The 16979-nt window shown below is 52.8% G+C and overlaps 4 protein-coding genes across 4 annotated transcripts in view; 2 read left to right on the top strand and 2 right to left on the bottom strand.

Moving 5' to 3' along the window:
* Positions 1–2177: 2177 nt before the first annotated feature.
* Positions 2178–3803, top strand: MONBRDRAFT_33429 (uncharacterized protein; the record flags this gene model as incomplete). Its single annotated transcript, XM_001747909.1, has 4 exons — positions 2178–2726; positions 2836–3025; positions 3135–3342; positions 3437–3803. 4 exons carry the CDS (start codon positions 2178–2180, stop codon positions 3801–3803), a joined length of 1314 nt encoding a protein of 437 aa, XP_001747961.1.
* Positions 3804–5320: 1517 nt separating this feature from the next.
* MONBRDRAFT_27461 (uncharacterized protein) lies at positions 5321–11676 on the bottom strand (the record flags this gene model as incomplete). The annotated part of the gene is made up of 25 exons (XM_001747816.1): positions 5321–5503; positions 6107–6189; positions 6308–6355; positions 6428–6590; positions 6700–6803; positions 6968–7074; positions 7185–7284; positions 7404–7643; positions 7729–7899; positions 8087–8175; positions 8446–8521; positions 8649–8742; positions 8848–8939; positions 9040–9161; positions 9291–9393; positions 9503–9557; positions 9877–9936; positions 10087–10144; positions 10225–10358; positions 10476–10535; positions 10598–10647; positions 10772–10860; positions 10973–11007; positions 11082–11241; positions 11450–11676. The coding sequence occupies 25 exons, from the start codon at positions 11674–11676 to the stop codon at positions 5321–5323; spliced, it is 2703 nt and encodes a 900-aa protein (XP_001747868.1).
* Positions 11677–12360: 684 nt separating this feature from the next.
* On the top strand, positions 12361–13269 carry MONBRDRAFT_27460 (uncharacterized protein; the record flags this gene model as incomplete). The annotated part of the gene is made up of 5 exons (XM_001747908.1): positions 12361–12440; positions 12561–12600; positions 12680–12722; positions 12854–13071; positions 13189–13269. 5 exons carry the CDS (start codon positions 12361–12363, stop codon positions 13267–13269), a joined length of 462 nt encoding a protein of 153 aa, XP_001747960.1.
* Positions 13270–13758: 489 nt separating this feature from the next.
* MONBRDRAFT_27459 (uncharacterized protein) overlaps positions 13759–16979 on the bottom strand; it is a gene marked incomplete at both ends in the record, with an annotated part of 7287 nt that continues 4066 nt past the window's right edge. Inside the window, 7 exons of the mRNA XM_001747815.1 lie at positions 13759–14298; positions 14406–14480; positions 14726–14850; positions 15061–15152; positions 15275–15489; positions 15662–15747; positions 16102–16935. Coding sequence (XP_001747867.1) covers positions 13759–14298; positions 14406–14480; positions 14726–14850; positions 15061–15152; positions 15275–15489; positions 15662–15747; positions 16102–16935 — 1967 coding nt within the window. The remainder of the gene's footprint in view (positions 14299–14405; positions 14481–14725; positions 14851–15060; positions 15153–15274; positions 15490–15661; positions 15748–16101; positions 16936–16979) is intronic.

Raw genomic sequence — 16979 nt, 5'->3', positions numbered from 1 at the left:
ATAGCGATGTCGACGATAGCGTTGACGACGATAGCGATGTCGACGATAGCGTTGACGACTATGATGAGTTTGCGCCCTTTTGCCCTATCGATCCTCCCCATCAGGAACACTCGCCCAACGGCGGCGAAGGAGCTGATTCGGCTGCGCAGACCCTGGTGCAGCCTTTGGCGCGTGAAGAGCTCGAGGCAGGAGAAGACTCTGCCAATAATTTTTTTGCCGCCCTCTCAGCCAGTACCACCCAGACTGCTGTGGCCGTGCCGGAACCGCCGGCCGCTGGGACAACCTCCAACCTTGCCCTCGCCACTTTTACCTCCACTGCACCTGCCTCAGTCAACCCTGTTCCAGTCGCCTCTGCTTCAGTCGTCCCTCCCTCAGACATTGCCGCTTCAATCGCGTCATCCACCGATGCCCGCGTGACCTTGCTGCAAACCAACACCAACGCCTTCAACTGTCCAGATGCTGATGCCATAGCAAAGACGCCCAATCCCGACTTGACTACCAATCTAAGCAGCGGTCTTTTGCTCGGTCCCACGGAAACGCACCACGCGCAGAACACCAAGCGTCAAAGCCCCTTGAGTCGCACGGCGGCAAGGCAGCGCAAAAAACAGGAGCTCTTGAGCCGTGTGCCTTTTGGAGGCGATGTCAGCCACTTGGTACGTCTTCCCGGTCTCTGCGTAGCTCCGTGCGATCACGACGAGTATCTGAGAGAATCGTGCGCTTCATTCTCATTTGTACTTCCATCTTCGTTGGCTCTACTCTCATCTGTATTCCTCGTCTTCATCATTGCATTCAGGTGACAAGTCCACCGTGCACCACGCCGTCTACGGCGGCATCAGAGACATCACATGCAAGTACCGAGGCGCGAACACGAGAAGCCTCAAGCGCCGCTGCGGACCGTAGCCCTTCCCCATCAATCGTCCAAACTCGGTCTCCACGTCGAACACACCTTGCACGAGTGGCGCAGTGGCAACCACATCCCAAGAAGAGAAAATCGTCTAAGTCCACCCAATAAGGAAACAGCTTGCTTACTAAGTGTTTGGAAAAAAAATCGTCCCGGGCGTTTGTCAATCGAAATAAACCTTGAATGACCATTGATCAATCAGAACTTGTCTTGTCCATCTGCCTCTACCCACCAAGTTGTCTCATTGCTTCGCTGACTCGTCTTATGGCGCTGCCATTTGACATACCAATCGGAGCCATGTAGCCCTAGAGAATCAAAACTAAGTTAGTTTTGTAAGGAAAAGAAATGGGATTTATTTCAGAATAACTAATTTTCTGGTCTTTGGGCTGCTACGGCATCCACAGGAAGCGTATGAACACAAGAGCACCCTCGTTTGATCCACAAAAATTTAGCGCTTCTGCTGTGCTTGATTTGAAACGTACTTCACACAGAATGGCCGAGCACGACCCGAAATACTGACTGCCAATTAATCGCACCTGCCTCAATCCCAAGAGCAATATGTTGTTACAAAAAGGGAATACATATGTTACTTTCAAGGAGGTGACCGAACTATCCCGCTGAACAACATATTAAGGTACATTCATGATAGAGAGTTTTGCTGACAACAAAACGCTGGCCGACGCTCGTCTTGAAGCAAAGTATGAAGTAATTGAAGCTAGCTATACCTTTCAGTACAGACTTATTGCAGATGTTTAAAGAGTTATCGCAGTGGAAGCCTCTCACTTGTGCCAGATGCTTCCACCACCTTCCCGCACGTTCGAACCGAATTGTCAGCATGTCTTTTGTTCCGACGGCACAGAAGCAAGCAAACAGAGATTTTGTATTTTGTTTCGAGCATGCTTTCTATTTTTGAAAGCACTGCGACTGCGACTGCGACGACGACTGCGACTGCGACTGCGACTGCGACTGCGACTGCGACTCAGTTCGTGCGTTCGTGCGTGCGTGCGTGTGTGTGTGTGCGTCTCTCTCTGTCTATCTGTGTGTGTGTTGTGGTTCATTTTCTTGTTTTTTGGCTGGACGGCAACTGTCCCCCTTCACTTCTGACCTTTTGCCTCACCTTGTTTAACCAATTGTATCGTGCTCTTGCGGCTGAATCGTGTACAGGACTTGTATGCCCTGGGCAGCGTTGATGCTGGCATCAGACACAGACTGGTGTTTTGCTGCTTTTTGTTGATTGGCTTGCACGACGTCGTCGACGGCTACTGAGACGAGCACAATGAGTTTGGTGCCTGTACCAACTACTGACGCTACTGCTGGGACTGGTGGCGCAGCCCCTGCGGCTCGCAGTCAGCCCCAGCAAACGCTCAATGGGGTTTTGAATTGGCTCGTGGAGCAGACCCCCGAGGCCGTGTCCAACGCGGCTCACAACCCCGATGTCGCCGCTACGGTTGATCAGATGGACGAGGAGCGCCGCGAGTTTTTGCGCAAGGTGTTTGAGGACATGACTGGCCGCGACTACATGGCTGGCGTTCGCGACTGTATCGAAATTCTCACCGACCGGGCTAGCACCGTGGCTCAACGCGAAGAAGCCCTCGAAGATTTGGCTGAAGAATGCGAGGATATTAACACGGCACGCGACTTGGCCAAGGTTGGCGGTGTGCCTGTCATCACCACCAACCTCGTCTCGTCCCATGCGGGCCTAGTCTGGCGTGCCGCCGACGTCGTCGCTGTTCTTACTCAGAACAATCCTGACGCTCAAAGTCTGGCACACGACAATGACCTGATGCTACTCATAGCCCCCCTTCTTGACCATGCTGATAACAAGGTACCCCTGTCCCCCAGTCCTGCGTATCAAAAGTCTTGTTCAGCACGTCGTCCAACGTCCAATTTGATCCTGCTGACACTCACTGTCTAAATGCCCCCTTGCGTGATAGGTCAAGCTCAAGGCACTGCGTGCCATTAGCGCCATGGTCCGAGGCTCAAGCGTGCTTCTGGAGGCCTTCCGGTCCGAGCCCGACTCCTACGCCCATGTGCTTGCATGTGTTCAACGTGATGACATCCGCCTTGCCGTCAAGGCCGTCGTCCTTCTGAAGCACCTTCTGCGCCTCGACCCTGATGCCCTTGGTAAGATCCGTCAAAGAGTACCTCACCTTGCTTTTTGCACCGCTCACCTGTCTTCATTTCTTCTTTTTTTTACGTTTCGATTTGCTTATTTTCCCCCCCTGCATCACAGCTGTACTACGTGAGGCAGGACTTGCTTCATCCCTCGTCAACGTGCTCCTGAACGATGAGGACGCGCAATTGTGGGAGCATGGCTTGCACCTGGTGACACGGGCCATGGAGCAAAGCAATGCCTTCCTTGATGAGCTGACGCGTGCCGACGAGCGCTTCATTAGTGTAAGTGGACTTTTTTTTTTCTCTCTCTCGTTCTCCACTCATATGTTGATGCCGCGGCCGAGTGTTCCTGCCAATTCATCGTGCCCTCCTGTGTGAATCTCACACAATACCAATCATCTTGGTCTGGCTTTGTTTTAGGTTGTACGGGCACGTCAAGATGCTCTGGGCGCGTTACCTACTGAAGACCGGGACGCCCATGCGGAAGAGCTCAACCACCTCCAGTCTGTTCTCAACAACCTTCAAATGTAACCTATGTGTGTGTGTGTGTGTGTGTGTGTGTGTGTGTGTGTGTGTGTGTGTGTGTGTGTGTGTGTGTGTGTGTGTGTGTGTGTGTGTGTGTGTGTGTGTGTGTGTGTGTGTGTGTGTGTGTGTGTGTTTTAATTCAGGCATGGCGTTGGTGTTCTTGCGATGTGTCTCCTTCGGATTGAGTGAAGTCCCAGTCATGATTGGCGAGTGGTTGCAATCTGCGATTGACTGCTCTCCTTATTCGAAGCCTATCGGCTAAATCGAGTCCATGCTTTTCACCACGTCCATCATTGAAAGTCAAATGCCCATCGATCGCTTCAATCTTTAATCAATTCGCCGGTCATCCATAATTGAGCGCTCTGCGCAAAGCTAGTTGCTCTGTGCCTGGCGAGGCGACAAAACAACGTGATTGGTCACCTTGTATCGAGCTCCTAACCGTTTGCCCGAAGGCCGAGGTGAAGATTGTGGAGCAGTCAATGTAGAGGCCATTGAGTGTGGTGGCGTGGGAGTCATGGGCACGGATGGCGCTTTGCGCCGTTTCGCCGCTGGTTCCGACGCGACAGCCGCCGACGGCTGTACCGACGATGCCTTCTGAGGTACGGATGAACTCAAAACGTGCACGTTGTCGGTCCCTGTGTCCCGAACTTCCATCGACTCTGTCGCATCGACTGATGATCGTGTGGACCGTCGCCGTGACTGCGAGCGCGACCCATGTTTGCGCTGCGATGCTGTCTCCCCCACCTCCGTGCCGACGGCTGCTTCTCGCATAGCGCGCTTCCCACCAGAGGGAGCAGGCCTAGTGGACGATACACTGGGAGGCTCCAGGATAGAAATCTCATTGTCGCTGATATTTTCGTGCTTGATGGTGCAGTCTGTGGCCACGTCTTGGCCATCGTTCGGCGGCTTTTCCGTATCAGTGTCGAGGACCTCTGCTGAAGTTTCTGCTGCGCATGTAAGGGTGCCCGAGTGCAAGGCAGTGCCCTGGAATCCACGCTCTACCGACGATGTTCGTGGGTCTTCTCCTTGATCAGATATGGCACTCGCACCAGCGGGTAAGCGCAGCGTAATTGTGCTCTGTGGTGGTATCTGCAGCATGCCAAGCGTAATCTCTGAGCCCTCCAAGCGACGATCGCCAAGAAAAAGCTCCTGCTCACTGGGTACGACTTGAAAACGTTGCATAATCTAGCAAACAGTTGGCCGTCCGGGCAAGCCTTGGTCAGTCACCGAGGTCAATGCTTCCCAGCACCAAAATCATGAAAGACCAACCTTCATCCGCAACTCTTGTAAGGGCGTGGTTGACAAAACCCGAAAGCCTCGACCTGGACCCAATGATGTCGTCGTGACGACCATCAGACTTCACAGGTCCCGTCTTTCAAAAAGAAAAAGACAGAGGGGGCGGGGGGGGGGGGACACAACAGTGGGACCAAACTCAAGGGGCTGGCAGTCTCGCATCTCGAGTCGACGAAGCCGACAAGGCTCGCAACATCCTGGTACCCTGCTCACGGCCAATACAAGGTCCAGAGCAAAAGCGCAAAGCAAACATGAACAACCAAAAAATATATTAAAAAAAAAAAAAAAAAAAAAAAAAGGAAAATGATTCTTGAGCTGTACGTACGAAACAATGCCCGTTGCCGTGCGTTGGAGCTTGATGCTAGCATTCGAGGGTTTGACTGGATACTGAGACGTGAGAGCCGCCCATTCGGAGGGACGAAGCAGCTCGAAGCTACACGTAATGCGGCCAGAGAAGTGCACGCGACTCGCATCAGTCCAACTAATCTACAGGAATTGCCCAAAAACGCGTGGAGCCGAGAGCAGCGACAGCATTTTTGCGGTTGTTGCATACCTCAACGGCTCCTCCGCTTCATCGCGCTGATAGCGTCCGAGGCTCAAGCCGGTTCCCGCTTCGTTGAGATCAAACACAGGGTCCACAGGAAAGAGTTGGTGCTCGCAGAGCAAGGCCTATAAAAGAAAGTCCAATGAGTGACACGAGGTGCAAGGGCATGCAACAAAAACTCCACTTGGTCCATCCAAATCTTGAACGAAACAGAAAGAGGGGACAGGCTGAGGCGCCAGGCGAGCATGCAATTATGGGGAACAGGCACTCACGTGCAAGTCAATGGCTTCAGGTCGAGTTACGGCGCTTCTCTTTCGACGATTCACCCAGTCGCGCCATTCTGTCGAAAAAGAGCGCGGAAGCACAAAAAGCATGGGCTCCAAGGCATCAGCCTCACCATCTGCCTGGGTGGTTCGCGCGGCAGCCTGATGACAAGGTCGTGCACGCATGATGGTGTTGCAACATGAATGTGATCGGCAATGCGCCATGAGCCTCTTTGGGGACGAATGCGATAGCGCACAACCAACCATCGCAGGCAGTGCAGAGGAGGACCGAAGAAGAAAGTCGAGCTCATTCTTTTCCTGCAAGGCGCGTTCTGCGTTTTCAGCGCGTGCTTGGACTTGGCGCTCCTCCTTGAAATCGCCCATTCCAAAGCACATGTTGTGAGCGAATCCTGCGGCTGCCAGTCTGCCGCCTTAATCTGAGGCAAAGCCAATCTGACGTCGCACCTCTTTCAAACAGATACGACAGCGCTCGGCACTCGGAGAAATCTCTTCACAAGTGGGATAATAGGAGGCCATTCGTTCAAACACTGGCCAACAGAATACAGGAAACAGATTTTTGGAAGCAGTGAGACACCTGGGTCGCGCCGAGTCCCAAACACGGGGGTGTTTCCGCATTGCCAGCTAAATGCGAGCACAGCACCGTACATGGTTTGGGTACAACGCAAAGTTGATTGATAGCAGTAGTCAGATTGCCTGCCGATTCAAACCAAAAGGTAAGTAGGAGCACAGATACGTGTCAAATGATGTGATGCACAAGGCACGGACCGTGGCGACAGAGAGCAGCTTCATTGAAGCTCTGCTCTGGCTTTGAGGAGGAGGTGAGTCGTTGAAAACCCTTCAGGGCGCTCAGTGCCAAAATGATCGGCTCCTCGTCATCTAGCTGCATAATCTCCTGGGCACGACGCTCAAGCGAGCTGGGCCGAAAGTGCTGGACATCCATTGCCACCAAAAGCACGAAAAAGGTGAAGTCTCATGAAAAAGCCAGGAAGGAGGGAAAGAGAAAGGGAGCCAATCAGGGCTTTTGCAACAGCACGCACCTCTTTCAAGTAGGCGGCCACTGCAAGTTGGTCCGTCAGTAAATCGGAGCGCAACTTTTCCGTGGCAACCACGTTGGCCACGCAGTCACGGCAGTACAGTGCCTCTGAACCACCACAAAGTTTGAAAAAAAAAAGAGGAGAAAAAAAAAAGAGGAGAAAAAAAAAGAGGAGAAAAAAAAGAGTATGAGGCAAGTGCCAGACCCACCCAGCCATTCACACGAGCTGCAGGTCATTCGCGCTACATTGCCAGGCCACGCTCTCCACGTACCAGAGGGAGCAGGCAGCCGGTGCACAACAGGGCAGCCGAGTGCCACGGCCATATCCACGGCCTTTGGTGTAACAATTCGTGCCCGGTCGATCTGATCTGGATTGAGTCTAGGTTGAGCATTGGGAACAGCAACGAATGAGAAACAAGATGGGGCCTGGCGCAAACACGTATCGTTCGTGAGACGCTTTGTGAAGCGACGCACGGGCCTTGAACAGACCTGCCATGTACACAAACAAGTGGAGTGCAGTCTAGAGCAGGCGGTTCTATGAAGATGGCCGCGTTTCCAGGTACTTCAAAACGGCCTTTCGGCAGTTGGTCTGTGCTCCATCAGACAAAACCACAAATGAGAAAAAAAAGGCCAAGTCTCTGGGCGCATCGTGACGCTTACACTCTCCACTACACAACATCGAGACAGAGACGCGGAGATCGCGCTTACTTGAGGAATTACCATTACTTGTTCCAGCAGGCACATCTTCGACCAGAAGCACCTCATCACCTTGATCCTCTCCATTCTGAGATATTCCTGGCGCCGCCTTAGAAGGCGGCGCCGAAGCATGCAGGGTAACTGCTTGGCCATCGCCATCAAGGATCAAAACGTCCCCGTCAAGGTTAGCTCGCGCAGTGCCATCTTTTGCGCAAACACGTGTCTCGTTCACCGCGCCTTGCCCTTCATCGTCTGTTTCATGCCATGGCAGGTAAAGCAAATGAGCTTGCACAAGCAGACATGGGAGGGGCTGGAAAAGAAGGGGCAGCCATCCTACCGATGTGGGCCTCTGCTCCCTCATGAGCCCGATTGGAGGCAGCCATTGCTCGTTGAGCCTCAAGGATGGCAGGATCAGTGGGGTGTGGGTAATTGATTTCCAGTTTACTTAAGCTGGATATCCAATCACGTGGGACCCATTCAACCTCTGTGCCCGATTCGTCCTTCGGACCTACATTGATCAAACAGCGAATGGGGTGAGCCAGCATGCCCATGACAAGGTGGCAAGCACCCAAAGGGTAGAGGACCGAGCATTGAGCGCACGTTCGTTGAGAGCTCGGATGACTGCAGTGACCTGCTCCGTCAAGTTCACAACGTCCTTGCGTAGCTCGGCCTTGACGGCAAGCAAGAGGGCAAACCATGCGTGAGGAAGTCACCGTAGCCTAGGTCCTTCGCGAGCAAGCTCAAAGCACAAAGCGAGGAGAGACCTGCACGCACAGTTTTGGCGCTACAAGCAGACCGTTCTGCCTGATAGGCTGTGTTGTCAGCTTCAACGATGCTTTTTAGGTCCGCTGGCACAGGAACGTCAAATGAATTGACATTCGGCGTTGCTTCAGCTGAATTTGCAGCTGCATCTGAGTTGAGCAAGAGGGCCAAAAAGAGATGAGAGTCTTTGTGCAGCAGTGTGTGGTGCGTGTATTATGAAGAACGTAGTACAATCGCACAGTGAACATGCTCACTCAAAAACTGACCCAAACCGCGACGTCGGTACACCAACATGTAGGCCATGGTAGAGGAGAGGTTGCCCTGGCTAGCAAGCTGACTAGCCTTACGCTTGGCTGCATCAGTGGGCGCTGTGTGTCAACGCCAAAGCAGGGCCAAGAGTAGTAAGCTCGCAGCAAAAAAAAAACTGTCATAGACGTCCTCTACATGGCATCAATCGCACAAACATGCTCAGGAGGCAATCCCACTCGGACATACCTTTCATTGGGGGGTCAACAAACAAAGGGCACCCGTTCTCGCCGCAAGCCTGCTCCGTCACCTCCTCATCGTTGAAAAGAAACCATTTGCCAGTCTGCTTTGTCGAAATAAAGAAAACATAAAAGAAAAAAAAAGAATGAGACAACTGTCGTGCCAAAGTATCCATCTTTAGAGAGTCGGGGGCTGAAGAAGAGCGCACCTTGGGATGTCGGATCTGAGCCATGTAATGACCGCAGGTGGCTGAGCTGCCCCGATGAAGAAGAACCGCACTGAGATCATAAAGGCGGTCACCTATCACGTTCGGGCCACGATGAAAAATGAATAAATAAGAAAATGAAGTGACGTTTGACGGCAGCTTGAGTGGCACGGGCTCAACGGATGATAGACGCACTCGAACGTCTCTTCTTGGCCCCTTGAGTAGTTTTGGCAAAAGCAGACATGTCCAGCACGGCTGGAAAGCGGAACGCCTTGGTGACCTTCTTCTTGCGGAAGGTGGTCAAGTCATAGACAAAGCTAGCATGTAAACCAGGTCCACCAGACGCAGACAAGATGAGGGGACTGTAGTCCATTTGGACCATCTCTGACACCACCATATCCATATTGAAACAAAATGCGCGACTCTCAAGTTGTCCACGAGCCTACCGCATCAATTGCAAGTGAAGAACGTCGGGAAGCTGGTCCAGAAGCACTTGGCGTGCGGCATCGTGCTTTGCCTCACACTGGCTGCAATGGTATTGATTATCGCCTACGTGTAATCAAGACGGCGCGTTCGCATCACGTGCATGAACTGGGACAAAGTACCCACGCAAGAGATGCACGACCAACGACAGAACGACGGGCCCTTTCATCCATACCAGTCAGGTGTTCCTCGGTCAGCATGGCTTGCAAGGATCGGATGAGATCCCCATGCTACACCACAAGTGGGCCCAGAAAGGTCGCAGCGCATGTGAATTCGAATCTGTCCCTCACGGTCAATTCGAATTGCCCGCCAGAGGTCCTTCCGTACCTCTAAATGAACCTCCAACTCATGGAAATGTTCAGCCCGGTCGGAAGGCCGCTGGCAGTGCTTGCAGGTTGTGCGATAAAGCATACGGCCGCTGTAGTGTTTGAAAAAGACATTGAGCGGCGGTCCCTGCTCGTACCGATTGAAAACAATTGCGCCCCACAACCACCGTTAGCTTGCGTTTGAGTTTATGTTTGCATTTGTACGCATGAGTGCGGGTTGGACCTGAAGCTCAAAGTTGCGCTCGATGAGAGCAGCAAAAAGCTTGAGAAACTCGTGTGAATCCTGCCAAACAACGAGGAACAGGCACAAAAAAAACAAAAAAAACAAAAAAAAAAAAAAAAAAAAAAGCAAGGGCGCTTGAGAGCAGAGGGCACGTGACACAAAGCCAGATGGCAGCATAGACCAGGGCAGCTGGGCGCATAAAGGGCCTACTTGTTGGACATGTGGCTCCAACTTGAGGGCTTGCACGAGGTGTGCTGGTCGGTATGCTCTGCAAAGTGGTGACACGTGATGAATTTACTTGGCTCGTTCTGGGAGTGCAACAGCAGGACCGCTGAATAAACAACAGACCGCTGCAAGGAAGAGCTCAGGAAGGCAAAGGTCAGTTGCAGCTGACGCATAATTTGAGCATCGGCGTCCCCAACGGCCGAGGAAGGTTTCCATTCGAACAGCGCGCGACGGAAGCCAGTGTCGTGAAACCAAATCTTGGGGATTGTATCGAGTCGTGAAATAAAGAAGAAAAGGGGAAGAAGAAGTAAGCCCGCGTTCGTGCCCTCAAATCAAATGGGACGTAATTGGGATGAACAAGAAGGCAGACCTACCTGTAACAGTGAATTGGCATAGCAGGTCGCGCCGAGGTTGTACAGTCCGGTAGGTTGATCCTGAACATGGTCGGGCGGCCGTCAGAGAACGCATCAAAAGCAAAGTCAGCGAGTAGACACACCGGATCACGAAGAACGGGAACACCTTCAGTCTCCAAAGCCTTGAGATTAGCTACACGTGCAGCAACGTCCGATGGGACAAAGGTCAGCACATGCACAGCCATCCCAGTCTTTGAAACGTGAGCTAGACCAGCAGTGTAAAGTTAGAATTAAAAGGGATCTGAGCTTGGGCGCACCGGCTTGTCGTGATCCTTTAAGCCAGCTGCTGAGACCAAGCTTGTCACGGGTCCATGGCACCCGTGGGCCCGGGTTCGAACGCTTGGTTCTGCTCCAGAGAGGAGAATGGGTCCAGCACACGAGACGGTGAGCCCAGAAGAATACACCAGGAGGCAAGCAACAACCACAAAGGAGGGGGAAGGGCCAGCTGCAGGTCTGACTTTTTGAACTCGACAAAAGGCCCCAGTCCATAGACCTGTACAATGCGGGCATGAGCGGGTGAGCTGCACGCGTTTGCCACGAACTGGCTGGCCAGCAGTCCAAACAGACCTGCTGCATGTGGGCGTTGGTCACGCAGCTCGGCTCGGTAATGTTCTCTGCCCCGAGCCAGCCAAAAGCGATGGGATCTAATTTGGCACCAAGAGCTGCAGCCGCTGCCGAGGCCGGCCCCGCGGCGGAACCAGCCTTACGCCCCATCGCTGTGCGAGCGCTGAGCACGGGCAGACTTGAGCACGGTCAAGAGCCACTCAATGCCAAAGCCATTTGAACATGTTGACTGTACGGCCTCGCCGCCTTGCCGCCGTGTCACCACACCAACACTCTTCAAACCTATTGCTTTCTCCAATTGCAAAGCCCCAGTCCTTTCTCCGCCGCCGCCCTTTGCACGAAACGGTTCCCGCAGCCGATGTCACGTCGACCAAGTGCGCGTGTCCGTGTCCGAGCAGGCAGAGAGCGACTGTTGCGAGAGACAGAGACACCGCTTGAGAGAGAGAGAGAGAGAGAGAGAGAGAGAGAGAGAGAGAGAGAGAGAGAGAGAGAGAGAGAGAGAGAGAGAGAGAGAGAGAGAGAGAGAGAGAGAGAGAGAGAGAGAGAGAGAGAGAGAGAGAGAGAGAGAGAGAGAGAGAGAGAGAGAGAGAGAGAGCATTCTAAAAAGTTTCTGACAAACGAGCAGAAAGCGAAGACAGTGAGTGGCGTCTCACGAGGCCCTCTTCCTCTCTCTCTTTTTTTTTTTTCAGCACACTTGAGGATGGCGATGGCAGCGGTTGCGGTCGCAGCGGCGCGGGCCTGCGGGGCCTCGGCCCAGGTCTGGTTGTCCAAAAGCGCACAGAGCATTCGTGCCCAAGCGCCACACCTCTCGAGGTAACTTTTCTTTGACTTGGGATAGACGCGTTGCTCCCCTCCTCTTTTCCAAGTGAACCACGCGCTGATGGTGTCCCGCCGAAATCTAGGGCTACGCTTGCGGCTACCCGTGTACCCGCCCGCCGCCAAATGAGCTCAAGCCCCATGTCTAAGGATAGCGAGGCTGCCAAAGCAAATGAGGAGGCCGATAAGCTCCTTTCTCTTTCGGAGCAGATTCGCACTGCACGCAGCGGCGCGCAAGCCCATGGTGACCTAGGCACCCCTTTTTTCATGCGCGACCCCGTGGCTGCGTACGTTTGCGGCGGACCAAATCCCTGTGCTTGGCTTTTGAAATGGAACTTGCTCCACACACGCACACACACACACACGTGTACATTCTCTACTCACGCACTTTCCACCAACCTGGTTTTTGTAACACTCAATCTGCCTCGTGTTCCTCGCGTCCTACAGCAAATTCGTCAACTGCTTGATGTATGATGGCAAGAAGACAGCCGCCCTTCGCGTCCTACAAGAGACATTCATCATTATCAAAAAGGCCAAGTTCGACGAGTAAGTCTTGATACATCTTATAATACATCTTTTTCAATGGGTTCCGCGCTTCGCCAAGTGTATCAATCCGGGCTCCCTTTGACTTGGCACACATCCTCACGGCAAACAACTGCTATACAGGGCACGCCAGGCCGCGCTGAAGCAGGGTTTAGTAGTGATGGTACGCATCATGAGCCCAGTCTTGAGCCGACCTATCCCCTGGCTGTCGCTCATATCAACATTCCTTTCCTTCTTGATAGACTCCCTCCGGTGCCATCCCCGTACCCAAGCCTGTCAACCCAAGTATGTGGTCTGAGCAGGTCCTTGAATCTTTCTCTTTCAATTTCCATTCCTCGTCATCCAAATCAACAAAAAGGCTGTTTGATCACTCCTCGCGCTCATCACACTGATGGCATGCGTGGCAACTTTGACAGTGCAAGTCTTTCAAGACGCCATTGAGAATGTCAAACCCACGGTGGCCCTGACTCCGGTCAAGAAGTCTGGTTCCATCCATCAAGTGCCCACCCCTTTGACAGCCAAGCGCCGTCAATCTCTTGCCATCAAGTGGATCATTGGCGCTGCGCGCTCGCGAAAGAAACTTTTGATGCCCGAAGCTCTCGCTGCTGAAATCATGGAAGCTGCCAACAACACGGTGAGCTTGCCGCCGAGTTTCATACTTTTCGACCTGTGATGAGGCTCGTTGATCGCCGACTACACATGCTCACTCATTCCCTTGATGCCACACACTCTCGAAATTCTGCAATAATAGGGTGCCGCGGTCCGCAAGCGCATCGAGACGCATAAGATGGCCGAGGCCAACCGCGCCCTTGCCCATCTACGCTGGCAATAGGGGGAGGTCCTTGCCTTTCTTTCCCCATCCAAATCAGTCACCTGCACCTTGCTCACCAGACACTTTCAAGTCGGACTTTTCTTTCCGTTCCCGGTTTATCCTGGAGCATTCACTCCAATTTATATCATTGATCAAGATTAATAGCCTCCCAAACTCGAGTGGTGAGGTTGCAATTCTCAATTAGCTTGGGTCCGCAACTCATGGACCCAACTCGTAATACTAGATTGAAAAAGCGACCACGCGTCACTCATCGGAAAGGCAAAAAAAAAAAAAAAAAAAAAGAAAAGAAAGAAAAAGAAGAAAAAATACTAACAAGGCATAACACATCAGATAATCAAGTCTGTCGATCAGAAGGATCCGTGTTAATGTGGGAAATGACGTTGTTCGTTCGGGCAAATAACAAAAACAAAAAATGGTGTGCGGCCTACACAGTGCATCCAATGTTTGTTAAATCTCAAGTGAAGTGGCGTGCCCATAACAAACGTGCCACTACAAGTCGCCCGTCTCCTTGTAGCTAGACTCGCTTTGCTTGGTGGGAATGCGGCGCACGATAAAGCGATTCATTCCCAGGCCCTTGACAGGGGGTGGGTCTCTGGCGGGTGCGCTGGCTTGCGTCTCAGGCACACGTGAGGCTTGAACTTGGCTTTGATCCACCTTCTCCATCTTCTCTGCCCCGTCAAAGCTGTCGTCAGAATCAGTGCTAGAGTCTGAGTCGTGCTCCTGCTCGCCCTCATCAGCGCCTGTATCACGCAGCTCCTGGCCCACAACTGGTGGCGATGCCGAGGATCGTTGCTGGGCTTGGACGCTTGTGATGACATACACAATATCGCCCATACGGAGTGGTGTCCATTCTGGTGGGTTGGACAACACATAGGCCGTATCGCGGATGCTGGGATTGTGGGGCAAATGATCAAAGCGCGTGTCGTCCTCGCTGTTCTTACTTTCAGCTCGCTGCTCGCCACTCAGGTTTGTGCGAAATATACCGGGCAAATCGAGGACGTAAAGGCCCATGGGTATGTGGCCCCAATTCTAAACAGCCAGGGTGTAGCAAGTCATGTCAAGGTGCGCATCATGGCAACCGGTACGTCCACCACCCATGCTTCAAAGTCACCACAATGCAACGCCAGGTTGCGAACCTTGAGAATGTAGCGACAGGCTGCGCCGTAGGTCGGCCGTTTGAGTGATCGCAGCAGAAGAGCCGTGATTTCTACCTGTGCCAAGACACCGCATGGCTGGCAACGATCAAATCTGAGCTGCTGGACGCCCAATAGCTATGGGCAGTCGGACGCATAAAAGTGTGAGCTAAATGACAATGGGCCAATCAATATCCTCATCATAGAATGACGACAATAACAACAACAACAACAACATGTTGACATCCTGACAAAGCAGGGACTCGAGAAAAACTGTGTCTGTCAGCACTCAAGGCGACAACAATATCCAAGCGTGGACCTACCAGCTCAAACATCCTGAGGATCCCGGAGCCTTTGAGATAGCCCTGATACAAGAGCGTATCCAGCATGCTCGGGCTCACGACCGACCCCGACGCATATGCTCGCGTATGAATCACCTCGCGAGTAGCTGTTTTCACAGGAGAAAAGCGAATCAAGACGCAGACGCATGATGTGTGTGTGTGTGTGTGTGTGTGTGTGTGTGTGTGTGTGTGTGTGTGTGTGTGTGTGTGTGTGTGTGTGTGTGTGTGTGTGTGTGTGTGTGTGTGTGTGTGTGTGTGTGTGTGTGTGTGTGTGTGCAGAAGCACGCACGTGTACGAGCATGTTTTAGTCAACGTACGCAGTTTGTAGATCGGGGCGCGTTGGAGACGCATAAAGCGCATGTTCTCTTGGTGTGCAAGCTCCGTCAAAATGCGCAAGTTTGGAAAGTAACTGTGACACGACGATGCACCGCAAAAGAAGTCATTCAAGCGTCAAGTAAGCGCGTCCAGACCGGAGGTGATGGCGAAGCGAGAGAGAGAGAGAGAGAGGAAAAAAGAAAACCCGGAACGCACCGCGCGACGCGGGTCATAGTCATGATACTCGAGGCATCGGACATGTAGGAATCTTGCTGAGATTCTGATAATTTGAGAGGCTTCATGCTGATTACAGATTCGGCCTTATACAACAGGGTCGTCAAGCGGCTGTTGTGAAGCTGCGTAAAGTCGCCCACATAGTAGTAGTACTCTGGGAAAAGGCGCAGAAAGTCTTGAAACTGGGCAAAGGGTTCCTGTGGCGATCACCCCAACGAAGACCAAACATGCATGAGCACAAACCCATGTGCTGACCAAGGTGTCTGTAGGGTATGTATGTATGTATGTATGCATGTGAATGCATATGAATGTGGTCTGGGTGTGGCTCGGAGGCAGCCTGGAAACAGCCTGCAAATCAACCTAGCGTACCCGGTCGATTAGAACAATGACAGGTCGAAGACGGAAGCAGGGCATGTCCACGCCGCGGACCGAGCGCAGATGAGCCAGGAACAAGTCTAAAGTCCAACATACAGGATGTCATCGCGTCAGTAAATGGTGTGATCAGAATTGTGCGCAATTGAGAAAACGGCAAACATACAAAGCCCTGTGTCCATGCCCGCCGCTGAGGGCACGGACGAATCGACAAGTGTTGCGCCGTCAAAGAGATGCAGCTCGCTTTCATCAAAGTCGCGCACATTGACCCGTTCCCGGCGATGGGCTGCGACGTTGCAAAGCACTTGTGGGGCGCCTGCAAACAAATGCGGCATGAGTCGGCTGCTAAAACCACGCTCTTAAAAAAAAAATAAAAAATAAAAAAAAAAAAAAAAATAAACATGCACCACAAATAAAAAACACTCATCGACACTTACCCAGATAGAGGACATCACGTGAGATCCGACAAACGTATACATCTGGGTTCGACTCGAGCTGCGCGGCACCACCAGCCACTGTGCCCTGCCGGTGAATCTGTTGCAATCGAGCAGTAGGGCTCAAGTTTTCAATGGATGATTGCTCCTCGTGCTGAGTGGCTTCGTCATTTGAGCTCACTTTTTCACTCGACGCGGCTCGTGCAGGACTATTCCGGACTGTTTCGCTGCTCAAATGCAGATCGGAACTCGTCTTGGTCCCCGGAGGGTCATTGTGTGTGGCCTCTTTGGGTGTGGCCTCTTGGGGCCTCGTCGCCTGGGAATTCGTCTCTTCCAATGACGACTCCGAGGGTGGCGCATACGGTAATCGAGAATCTCCATCGGTCGTGGCCTGAGGTACGTTCTCGGGCGGTTCAGGCACGTCCGTATTCGACCCCAAGGGACCTGGAGCTTGGCCCGGCGCCTCATCGCTGCCATCCTCCAGCTCCTCCGTGATAGTACTGCTGTGGTGTCGGGGTGGATCTGTGCTCGACTCGGTGTCATCGTGCCCTTCGAGTCGAAGCGAAGGCCGGGAAGTTGAGGAGCTGCGCAGTGGACTTCCGTTATTGTTTGACTGGCGGCGCAAGGCCCCACTTGAGCCATTGTCATTGGACCCCTCTCCCTCAGTTGGTGTGGCGCGCGAGCCCTGGGCACCGTTGCGAGCTTGGAAAAGCGCGCTCAGAGCTTGTGAACCGCTGGTCCTCGTATTGGTGCTGCTCGAGCTGTGCTGGGCCGGCATGGTATTGGCGTGGTGCTGTTTTTGATTTTGCCGTTCACGCTGGATATATGGCGCCGGCTCTATCGCATACATCACAAGTGATTCAGCCAAATCAGGCGTTCTA

Source organism: Monosiga brevicollis, genomic scaffold (assembly GCF_000002865.3).
Source record: "Monosiga brevicollis MX1 MONBRscaffold_19 genomic scaffold, whole genome shotgun sequence".
In the NCBI taxonomy this organism is placed as follows: domain Eukaryota; class Choanoflagellata; order Craspedida; family Salpingoecidae; genus Monosiga; species Monosiga brevicollis.
The sequence above is the reverse complement of the archived record's forward strand: the minus strand, read 5'-3'. Positions and strand labels throughout refer to the sequence as shown.